Here is an 11,817-nt window from a genome sequence, read left to right on the forward strand (position 1 = left end):
GAGTTGGGACTTGCAACTCAGCTTGTCAACCTCCAGACTCTGACCATCCGACAAGGTGGAAATTAGGCTCACATTTTGGGCCTCCACACTTTGGATAATAAATAAACTGTTGTGAATCACCTGCAGTGACAAGACAATCATTTTACTACTTTAATAATAGTGAATTTAATTTTTTTATTTATTTTTTATGTTTATTGGTGCTTTGTCTGCATATATGTCAGTGCCCACAGAGGCCAGGAAAGGCCAATAGGCCCCCAGGAACTATAGTTACAGACAGTTATAAGCTGTCATGTGGATGCTGGGAATTGAACCTGGATCCTCTGGAAGAGCAACCAGTGCTCTTTTTTTTTTTTTAAATTATTTTTGTTGTTCTAACCACTAGACCAACTTTCTACAACAATGGCTTTTCTTTTTTTTTTTTTTTTAACACCGTGTTTTTTCTAGTGGCACTTTGATGTAGGTATGGAACTAATGCCATGTCATTCTCCAGAAGTGAATTTGAGATGTTGTGACTGATCTGTAGTGTCCCGAGTGTAAGTGAAGCGATGAGAGTGCTTGTGCGTGCTCATAGTTAGCAGCTATCGATGGGGCCAAATGCAATCATCCTTTAGTAAAATGTTTTTATGGAAGTGGAAATTTGAGGTCACATGTTATAAAATATTATTGGTTTGATTTTATTTTTGAGCCTGTGAAGACTGGGGAGTGGTATTGGCACGATGAGACGTTGGAAACTGGGGAGGAGTGGAGACATGGCACACACTTCCAGCACTTTACAGGCAGCCAGGTGTGAGGTCAGCCGGGATGAGAGCACAACCATCAAAAAACCAGAAAGGAGAAGGGAACGATGTAAAATTCCACTCATTTCAAAACTCTTTAAGGAAATGAAAAAGAGTAACTGGATTACTTAAACCACGGTTGCCATGGATTGTTTTATAATATAAAATTTTGTTTTAATGATTTATTCTTTATTTTCTGTTCATTGATGTTATATCTACATATATGTCTGTATGAGGCTTCAGATCCCCTGGAACTATAGTTACAGACAGTTTTGAACTGCCATGTGGTGTTGGGCACTGAGACGGGGTTCTCTGGAAGAGCAGCCAGGGCTTCCAAGCAGTGAGCTCTCTGCAGTCCCCATCTTTCCTTTTCTTGGTTTTAGTTTTGGTTTATCTGTGTAGCCCTGGCTGTCCTGGAACTTGCTCTATAGACCAGGCTGGCCTAGAACTCAGAGATTCACCTTCCCAGTACAGGAGTAAAGGCGTGCACCACCACACCTAGCAATGCTGAAATTTTCTAATGTTGCTCTGGCATAATCTTTGGGGGTGAATATATAGAAATATATAGCTGTCTTTAATGTGTATAGAAGAGGGTAGACCTCAGAAAGTCCTGGATTTTCTTGGTTGCCCAAAGGTCTGTATGCTCTCTTAGATTGGCAGCAAGATTAAGGGTTGAACATTGTAAGATCAAGAACAAGTTCCTGAATCCTAGCTTCCTTCTGCTTTACTTCCAGGTATCATCAGAGAGTCTTGTATATTGACATAGACATCCATCATGGTGACGGTGTTGAGGAAGCTTTTTATACAACAGATCGCGTGATGACGGTTTCATTCCATAAGTATGGGGAATACTTTCCCGGGACAGGAGACCTAAGGGTAAGACCAAATCTGTTCGAGTTTGAGATGAATTTAGGAGGTTGCTAATTTATGGAGGAGCCCTGTTGTCTTGTTTTTGTTTTGTTTCTTTGTTCCTGTATTTGTGATGGGATCTGGGCATCTGGAGTTTCTTGGTATAGATACATGGCCTTGATTAGTTTAGCAATTGTTTGGGTCATTGTTCACTGTTAGGATTTGTCAGGTTGTGGGCCAGCTGAATGGTGTGTGGTGTTTAGTTTTGACCACTTCATTTATGTAGGAATGGGGTGTAGAAAACAGTTTCAAGTCAGCTAGGCATAAGTGCCAATCTGAAAAAGTTCTGTGGTCTCTCCAGGTTCTGCAGGTTGTCCTTGGGTAGCAAGGACTGTTGTGCAGTGGGAATAGGAGTGAGGTGCAGGATATCACACTCTTCAGTGCTGGTGGATTGGGGAGACCAGACAGGGTCTTTATCCAGGATCAAGGGCACAGAGGACCACATGGTCCCAGGATGTGTAGGTGGTGTTTCCAGAAGACTGATTTGGGGTCCCTGCCTGGAGTTGTGGTCACAGAGCTCCATGTACTCACAGTGGCTCAGTGGATGTGGTGGCTGCAAGACAGTTGGAGGTGTTGACTCTGGAGATCCCTACCAATGGTTCCGGGTCATAGGACTTCTCTCAGTTCAGGAATGATGAAATAAGTGGGGTCTCTATTTACATCTTATATAAATGTTTCATGCCTATTCAGATTGAGGTTTGTTCGAATTTTTTATTTATTTGTGTGGGGGAGGGACAGTGAGTGTGCCATCTTAAAGGACACCATGCAAGAGTCCTGCCTTGTGGGTGGGTCCTGGAGATGAAACTCAAGGAGTCTAACTCAGTGAGCTTTCACCAGCCCAAGCTACAGGCTTGTGTTTGTATTAACTGTATGCTACTGTTAAGTTTCTTCTTTAAAATCTGCCTTAGAGCTTAGTAAGTACTTCTACAAACACTGGAATATGTACTTGTTTATTTTATATTATTTCCTTTTCAAAATTGTGTGTTACTTGGTCTTCTAATCATTTAAAAAATGACAGACTTTTTGATAAGAAATAATCTCTTAAGATATATTTCTGTGTTATAGGATATTGGTGCTGGAAAAGGAAAATACTATGCTGTCAATTTTCCCATGAGAGATGGCATAGATGACGAGTCGTATGGACAGATTTTTAAGCCTGTAAGTACTGCTTTCAGAAATAAAGTGGAGTTGTAAAATATCCTGAGATACTAATGTGTCTTATTTTGTGCTAGATAATCTCTAAAGTGATGGAGATGTACCAGCCCAGTGCTGTGGTGCTGCAGTGTGGTGCAGACTCACTGTCTGGTGATAGACTTGGCTGCTTCAATCTCACTGTCAAAGGTGAGCACTACTTCCCATGAAAGTTCTCGTTGTTAATTGCTGGAGAGATGGTTAAGAACACGCCTGTTCCTTTTGCAGAGGACCTGGGTTCAATTCCCAGCTCCCACATGGTGACTCAAAAACAAATGTAATTCTAGTTCCAGGGGATCTAGCACTCCTGATTTCCACTGCACCGGGCATTGTACATACACAGTATATATACTCATATATATATACTCATAAATATATACTCATATATTTCATATATATATTATATATATGAGGAAAAAATTCTTTTGTTATCTTTTGCTTGCCAACTTGATGTGAAACTTTGTACTTGTGTTTTCATGGATTTTTTTTTTCTTTTCTGGGAGTGGGGTATGTGGCTGACTGGTTAGTTAATCTTGTTTCTCAGCAAGTACTTTCCATGTCACCATATTTATGTATAATTATGCACTTATCCGTGAATAGTTTGTTGCCATCCTAGCTGGGGCAGGAGTAGCAGTAGTCAATGTTCTTATCACTTATATCAATTTTTCCAGAAAATCTGTCTTTGTTATCTGACTAAATTATTTATTTGCTGTTACAGAGGCAAGGATTTTTTCTGATCTGCATGCACCCTTCCCAAATCTGTTCTTAGTTGTATGAATGGGGCTGGGGAGGTCATTGCTTAACAGCAGCAGGGTTTTTTAGCTTAGCAGTTTTCCCTCTTGTACAAGTCATCTTTTTGCTGAGTTTTTGTTTGTTTGTTTGCTTGCTTGCTTGCTTGCTTGTTTCGTTTTCTCTTTGCTCATTTCTGAACTGAATTTCTAAATATATTATGCTCAGCTATATTGGGTGCTGTCGCTGATCTAAGAATGGTATTCTGATCTCCTGTTTGGACTAAGTGTCCTCACAGGTCTAGTGGGCATGGAACTCTGCTTCTGTTTATTGCTTCTCCCTGATCAGTGTGCCCTCCATTTCCTGCTTTGTTGTTACCTCACATTATGGTGGAACACTTTGTTTGTTTTTGTTTTTCAAGACAGGGTTTCTTTGTGTAGCTCTGGCTGTACCGGAATTTTCTTTCTTTATAGACCAGGCTGGCCTTGAACTCAGAGATCGGTGGGACTCTGCCTCCCAAGTGCTGGAATTAGAGGCATGTGCCACCCACGCCTGGCTTAGAATAAATATTTTTAAAGAATAAGCCTTCATTTATCGTTAATGTTTGGATTAGAAATGACTTACCATGCACATTGCATATATTATGGTAGCGTCTTTTTTTCCATGTGAATTTTGGGGTAGCAAGTAACTTTAAATGAAGACATCTTGTTTTGAATTCTTTTATAAGATATAAACAATTCTTAAATAGAACTTTTAACGTAACTAAATCTAGATACTAACAACTACTTAAGCTTGCACGCTGCAGACCAGTCTTAGGAATGTGGTATAGTCTGTTATTCTACTTTGTATTGAGTTGGGCAACACAAAATTAGTTGCTTGCTTTCTTGGTAGGTCAGTAATCAGTTAACAGCACTGTTATGATGTTGCCTCTCAAGTGTTATAAAAAACTGTCTAGTGTCAAAGCAGATATGAGTTTCCTGAAGTGACCAATCTGATGTACCCTTCTTTCTTGGTGCTAGGGACTTATACTCTATCAATGAGCAGTAATCCCAATTCTAGTGGACACTGTCAGTGTTTGCCGACGTGATGGAAATTTTCGGTGTTTGTATTTATTTAATACCTTTCATTATAAACTGCATTTGACTCACACAGTGTATCTTGTATTTCAGCAGGTAAGCAGTTCATTTGTGTAAAGCACGTAAGGATATTTGTAATTGCATTTTCAGAATTAGAATACAGTTTTCTGAGCTTCAACTACATACTCCCAGGCCTAGTGAAATCAGTCAGCCACTGATGTCCAACTCACCCCACCTTAATTGTGTTCTTTTCCATGCTTCCTCTTAGGGGTTCTAGCCTTCACTTTATAAAATAGTCGCCACCAGCCTGGGCTGGATGGTAGGAACGGATGCTGGGTGTTACCTGCTCTTTCCTGTAGACTGTAAAGTAACTTCTGTCCTTACTGTTGTCCACGTGGTTCTATCTGAAACACTTGTTCCAGCAGGAGAGGCGTGGTTGACAATTACATGAAGAAAACAGATAACTAAACATTAAAAATAAACTTCTTTAGATAATAGGGATTTTTATGCCATTTTAATTTTTTTCAATGTTTTAAACTTTGTTATAGAAAAATTGCAAAAACAAAACAGAAAAACCATCATACACTGAAATTAACCAGACCCAAAGACTATAACTTACTGATCATCTATGCCTAGAGTAGCCACCATCCAAGTACCAGGCAAAAGTCATGCAAAGGGATTTTTTTTTTTAATTAAGGCTAAAACCAATAAGGAGTGGGGAAAATATTCCTTAACAACCATGAATTTCTGTTGTCATCACTAAGGGGTTTTCTTTCTTTAATGATTGAGTTAACGTGCCTGAATGCTAATGGCCTCAGAAGTTACTGGTAACTCATAACTTGTGCCTATGTTAGGGTTGTAGTCTTGGGCAAGTTAAGAAAATGATCCCTAATACAGCACATAAAGACAGTCTGTAGTCACACTGTATGGTGTAACTTTCCATAATTCAGCCACACGTACTGGTGTGGGAGAGGGAAACAGTTCAGATTTGTCTCATGTTTCATTGCTATGATTTTTCTCTCCCTTATGCCATCTCTCAGGAATATTCTGTGCGCATGTTCTAGCACTAATGCAGTTATTTGTTGCATAGAGTCCTGTCATCACCCCCCTTCCCCCCACCTTGTAGCCAGACTGGCTTCCAACTTCTGATCCCCCTACCTCAGCCTCTAGATATGTTTTCACTGGCATGAGGCACTGTGCCTCGCTGTCTAGAAATCCTATTTTGGTTGAGTAAAATTTTGTTTGTTTTTATCATTTTAAGGTTATTTTTTAAGTTGCTACAAAATATATATTTTGTTGTTACACAAATCTTCTTTGTTTTAGGTCATGCTAAATGTGTAGAAGTAGTAAAAACTTTTAACTTGCCATTGCTGATGCTTGGTGGAGGTGGCTACACAATCCGAAATGTTGCTCGATGTTGGACGTATGAGACCGCAGTTGCCCTTGACTGTGAAATTCCCAATGGTAAGTGTTCAAGTTGTAGTGCCCACTAGAACATCCGGTATGTAGAAATCGAGGAATGGGAGCGTCTGCAGCCATACCCCAGGATGTGCAGTCTCCTCTGATGGATGAACGGTTAGGATGCAAATCTACGAGACAGCATTTCCTGTGTGTTCACTCTTAAGCTTTCCTATGGGAATAGCTCTCTATCTGGATCTGGATTGTGTTTGTTAGCTCACAGTAGAAACCAAGCTTTTGATATGTAACTTTTTTCATTGTTTTCAATAGAGTTGCCATATAATGATTACTTCGAGTATTTCGGACCGGACTTCAAACTGCATATTAGTCCATCAAACATGACAAACCAGAACACTCCAGAATATATGGAAAAGATAAAGTAAGAAGTCATTTCATGTTAATGAAAGTTTAGGAAACTTTAGAAGGTCAAATAGAGGATGTTATTTTAGGTGTGTGCATCAGTGTTTTAAAAGTATTTAAGAATATTGATGCTTTTGATCTACTGTATGAACACAAATGTACAACCTTTATAAATAAATATTTTTATTCAAATGCATTTCAAAATTGCCAAGGGCACTAAATTTTCCCCTTTCTTGCTTTGCTTGTATTATTTGAAATATTTTGTTAGAGCTTTGTCTCTAAAAAATGTAGAAACATACATCAGTATGGGCTGTGTCCTCTCTTCCCTAGACTAGTTGTATGAGAGTGGACATTTGTACTTGTTGCCTTATCACTAAATAAGTGAATTAGTATTTATCTCTTAGCCGTGGGTTCAGTTAGTGAGTATATGCAAAGAATTGATGTTTATTGTTCATTCAGTAGTTAACTAAATGAAAGGTGATGGTTTTTGTTTAATTTTCCACCTGTTTATAACAGGAACTTTACATAAAATGGTTTTGTGTAATAAATTGTGTCATTTAGACAGCGTTTATTTGAAAATCTTCGAATGTTACCACATGCACCTGGTGTTCAGATGCAAGCTATTCCAGAAGATGCTGTTCACGAAGAAAGTGGGGATGAGGATGGAGAAGACCCAGACAAGAGGATTTCTAGTAAGAAAACCCTTGATACCTATTTTTGCACTTTTTTGGTTCGTCATCATAAGACTTAGAACTGAAGGTACACAGGCATGTTTCACTAACACATGTTGTGATTGTCCTTTTCTCCATTTTAATTACATGAAGATTTAGTTTCCTGATATCTCAAAGCCGAGTTAATATTAACAATTTTATTGTGTGTGAATACACAGATATGGCTATGTTCAGAACTTCGGCACTTGGTATATTTGGAAAATATTCCATTTGCTCAGTGGGCTGACTTGAATGTTGTAACTGCTTATATATGTATAATGTATGGAATGATTGTTGAACCTGTGCTGTTGTTTATCAGTTCGTGCATCTGACAAGCGGATAGCTTGCGATGAAGAATTCTCAGATTCGGAGGATGAAGGCGAAGGAGGTCGTAGAAATGTTGCTGATCATAAGAAGGGAGCAAAGAAAGCTAGGATTGAAGAAGACAAGAAGGAGACAGAGGACAAAAAGACAGGTCAGTTTATAGTTTGGTGAATATTTCGTTGTCACTGCTTAAGAGTTGCACTATAGCTTTTAGGAGATCCCATAGTCACACAAGGGTCAGGGTGGATGCACTCATGAGGTACCTTCTCCATGTGTAAATGATGTTTACTTCTAATGTTTGCTGTCTATTGCTTTCAGAATTCTTTTTAAAGTTTTATCATGTGTGTGTGCTCATATTTTCTTTGTGATATAGAAACTTTTATCTCCTTGTTAACACAAACCCATGTCGCAGAATGGCGAATGCATGGGGTGAAGGGAAAGATGGAGTAGTTGTAAACATTGGTCCTCTGAGCAGAACTGCATCTTATTTTTTGTAGCTCAGGGTAGGCTTGAATTCACAGTGATCCTCCTGCCTCATTTTATGTTCTGGGATTAGAGGCATATGCCAGTACACCTGGTTCAGAGCAAAAATTCTAAGATAATTTTGAGCTATTCAAAGTTGTCTTAATGAAGCAAAGGTTAAGTTCCATTGTCTTTTAAAAAGTCACTTTAAACTTGGAAAACTCTTTAGGAACTGAAGAAGATAAAGCAAGAAATATAGGAAGGGACCAAGGAGCTGGGGTGCGGAGGACGGTTCTGATGTCTTCGTGTGTTCAATGTTTTACTTAGCATGCCATTATAGCACCTCCTTACGGGATATTCCTTCTCTGGTTACTGTGCAAAACTCTGCAGGGTTAAGGAGTGGGAAGGAGCCTCTTCAACGCGTTTCCTCATACTGACAGTGGTAATGAGTGCGAGGTGTGGGTGCCCTGTTGATCATCAGGGCTCAGCATGTAGGCCTGGCTGTCTGGTCACTTACTGTGCTAGCCTCAAACTCCCCCATTGCCCTTCCCCAGATTCCTGAGTGCTAGCATTACAGTTGTGTGCCACCACTTCCAACTCAGTTTCTCTATTTTAAAATATCTTCTGCATTTTCTCTTTCTTCCAAATAGGAAAGTGATAGGGTAAATTGTCTCTTACTATTTTAGACAAAATTAGTGTTATTTTAAACAAAAAAGAGACAAAAATGTATAAGCCAAAATCTAGAAGAACCTGCCATGGCTTTGGTACTAGGAGTAAAAGTTTAGTAGCCAAAATTAACCAAAAACTAAAATGTAGTAAAATTCTCTTTCAGCACTCACATGTGTATGAAAGTTGCATGAGCCCCCACATGGTGTCTGTAATACCTGAGATGCTGATGTCCCTACACCTTGTCCTTAGGCCATTGCTTCATAACTGTTGCCCGTAGAGAAAACACTCCACACATCTGGCAAAGTACTTTTATTACTATATTTTAACTTGGGAAATTCAATTTAGTGGTAGCTGAAAATTATAGGTCAGAACAATGGGATGTAGTTTTTGTGGGCCAGCAGGACAGTTCAGCAGAAGTGTTTGCTGCCAGCCAGGCTCTGACGTTGGAGGACGATAGCTGACTTCTGCAAGCTGTCTTCTCAGCCCTGTGCATGCCATGCACACCCTCTAAATAAACCAGTGTTTAAAACAGTGAGTTGGCTTCTGCTTGCCTTTAGGATCACGTGTCTTCTTACGGCAGACACATTCGTCTTCAACTCCTGCTGTCTTAACCACTGACTTCTTGCCTTCGGAAGATACACTGCACTCTTACCCATGGAGAGTTGTGCTTATCCTTTGAGATCTCATTTTAGTGTCCTTCCCTATTGGCAGCTCTCCTAACCAGTGCTCTACTCTACTCTGAAGGTCTTCACAGTACTTGCAATGCTGTGCTGCTTCAGAACCAGAAGTTAGAGTGGGTGCAAGCACATCATCCCTTTAACAGTGCCATCACTCAGCTCAGAACCTTAGGACACTTTCTAGTCATGGGATGCATGAGTAGGGAGCTTAGTGCAGCTGTTTATATTTTAATATAAAGTGAATATATTTTATGTATTTCAAATTAGGTTTTAATCTTTTCCTTCTGTCTTTAGATGTTAAGGAAGAAGACAAATCCAAGGACAGCAGTGGTGAAAAAGCAGATACCAAAGGGTGAGCGATGCCTCTTCCCTCAGAGACTATAGCGGGAATACGTGTGTTTGGGGGAGCCATGTATGCTTTACATGCTGGGATAACCCAGAGAACATCATCCTACAAGAGACCTTGTCTTCTGAGTGGGGGTATTGTGTCCTAGACTATTTTTCCTCAGCCTTTATGTTTGTGATCATGGTTTGCAGAGCGCTCAAATTCCTGTGCTTGGAAGATTTGGTGTTGGGAGATTTAACACGAAGCCTGCTGGAGAATTTCATTGTCAGAATGCATGATTGGCTAGGTGTGGAGGCTGAGGCTGGGGAATTGCCATGAATTTAAATCCAGACTAAGCTACATAGTGAATTTTAAAACATCAATCTAAGCTGAAGAGTGAGCTTCTGTGTCAAAAGCAAGCATGCATGCTTGCCCGCACATGTTTGCATGCTAAGTTTTAAGGATAACTTGGAATGCTTAGTTGTAAAGCTAAAAAAAGATTAGGAGATTGAGACTTCCGTAGCTCAGAAACAACACTAATGTACTTGCATAAATCTACAAGGCTTGATCAGCAGCTAGGTCAGTACTCTTAAACCAAGAGTGCTATTTTTAAAATTTTACATTACTTCTTTCGACAGAGCCAAGTCAGAACAACTCAGCAATCCTTGAATTTGACTCCCCAACTTAAGGATCCTCTTGAAAAGTGAGACGATACTGGGCTAAGAAACCTTTGCTGTTTGAGGACTCCTGGCTTAATTTTATACTGTTTTGGCATGGACTGTATTTATTTTCAAAATGGCTTGTTTTTGTTTTCCTTGGCAAGTTTTATTGTGAGTTTTTCTAATTATGAAGCAAAATTTCTTTTTTCCACCATGCTTTATGTGATTGTATTTAAATTGATGTGTTATGTCAAAACACGGGATCTATTAAACAAAAGCAATTGGTCTTTCTGAGCTGATTTTTCCATCTTTTGTAATTATCTTTATTAAAAAATTGTACTTGGATCGTCTTCTGTCTGTTCATTGCAAAGACTTGTTATAAAGCTAGTGACTTGATGTTGTTTGTAGGACTGGAATATACCAAAGGTGATTTCAGCTTGAGTGATGAACCTGGGTTGTCAAGGCACTCACTGGTTCACTCTAACAGACGTTTCTCACTACAGTAGAAGTAACACTGCTCAACCCTTGTCATGAAGATGAATTGCATAATTAACTCCAAAATTTATAACCTATGTAGCTGTGGTGAAGGAATCATTTTTAAACTGAACCCCAGACTCAAAAATTAGAAATGGAAATTGAGAATTGAAAGAGAAATAAGTCTCTGCCAAACCATCTCTAAGGGTTATTTCTTCCCGGACATACACCCTGCACATGTACATGAGGGCTATTTAATCAGAATGTCCTCGTGTTGTATTGTCTGTGTAAAATGAACTCTGCTAGCAAAATCTGGTTCGTGTCGTATAGATCACAGCCAGGGTTTCTAATCAGAGTAAGCAGCACAATTTGTCATTCAGCAGCTCTTCATTGAGGTCTACTCATTCTAAGATTTTGGGAATTTCTGCAGCTGAATCAAATTCAAAAAGTGCTTTCATTGTTCTGATCGAAGGCAAATCAATGAAGCAGTTTCTGTTCCATCACACAGAAGACGAAAACACATATCTTTAGGAATTTGACCAAGTTGGTGTAATCATCCTACTCAGTAGAACCAGGGTGCTTATTCTGAGATTAGGATAGGTTGGTAGGCAGTGTCGTGGAGAATGTACCACCACTGCTCTGATAATTGGAGGATTCACATCCATGATCTTGCTCCTCCCTCTCGTGGTGAGTTTTTGTCAACAGTCGATAAATTTTATGACATTAGGAACTAAGATGGCAGAGACAATTCAGTGTGTAGTGTTTATGCAACAAGGTGCATTACTTGGGACACATCTGGTATTGCCATCTGATGTGTAGCATAATAATCACCATGTATTAGGTTCTGTCCTATGAATCTACTGAAATCTTGAAGATACCACAGTGAATCTTGGGTACATCTGGGAGAGTTGTTTTCATATTTATAAGCCTGTAAAGCTAAAGCAGCTTCAGGACAGGTGACTTGGGAAAACATAAATATACTGATACCAGTAATTTAAACCACAGCCCACTTTCTTTG

General features: G+C 39.4%; 1 protein-coding gene across 1 annotated transcript in view; it reads left to right on the top strand.

Annotated features, from left to right (window-relative positions):
* The window catches only part of Hdac2 (histone deacetylase 2), a 34,058-nt gene extending 23,388 nt beyond the window's left edge, over window positions 1-10,670 (top strand). The window contains exons 6-14 of the mRNA XM_057762663.1: window positions 1,511-1,652; window positions 2,751-2,843; window positions 2,918-3,026; window positions 6,005-6,145; window positions 6,410-6,518; window positions 7,061-7,191; window positions 7,529-7,684; window positions 9,636-9,693; window positions 10,305-10,670. Coding sequence (XP_057618646.1) covers window positions 1,511-1,652; window positions 2,751-2,843; window positions 2,918-3,026; window positions 6,005-6,145; window positions 6,410-6,518; window positions 7,061-7,191; window positions 7,529-7,684; window positions 9,636-9,693; window positions 10,305-10,335 — 970 coding nt within the window. The 3' untranslated portion in view covers window positions 10,336-10,670. The remainder of the gene's footprint in view (window positions 1-1,510; window positions 1,653-2,750; window positions 2,844-2,917; window positions 3,027-6,004; window positions 6,146-6,409; window positions 6,519-7,060; window positions 7,192-7,528; window positions 7,685-9,635; window positions 9,694-10,304) is intronic.
* The last annotated feature ends 1,147 nt before the right edge of the window (window positions 10,671-11,817 follow it).

Source organism: Chionomys nivalis, chromosome 2 (assembly GCF_950005125.1).
Source record: "Chionomys nivalis chromosome 2, mChiNiv1.1, whole genome shotgun sequence".
Lineage (NCBI taxonomy): Eukaryota > Metazoa > Chordata > Mammalia > Rodentia > Cricetidae > Chionomys > Chionomys nivalis.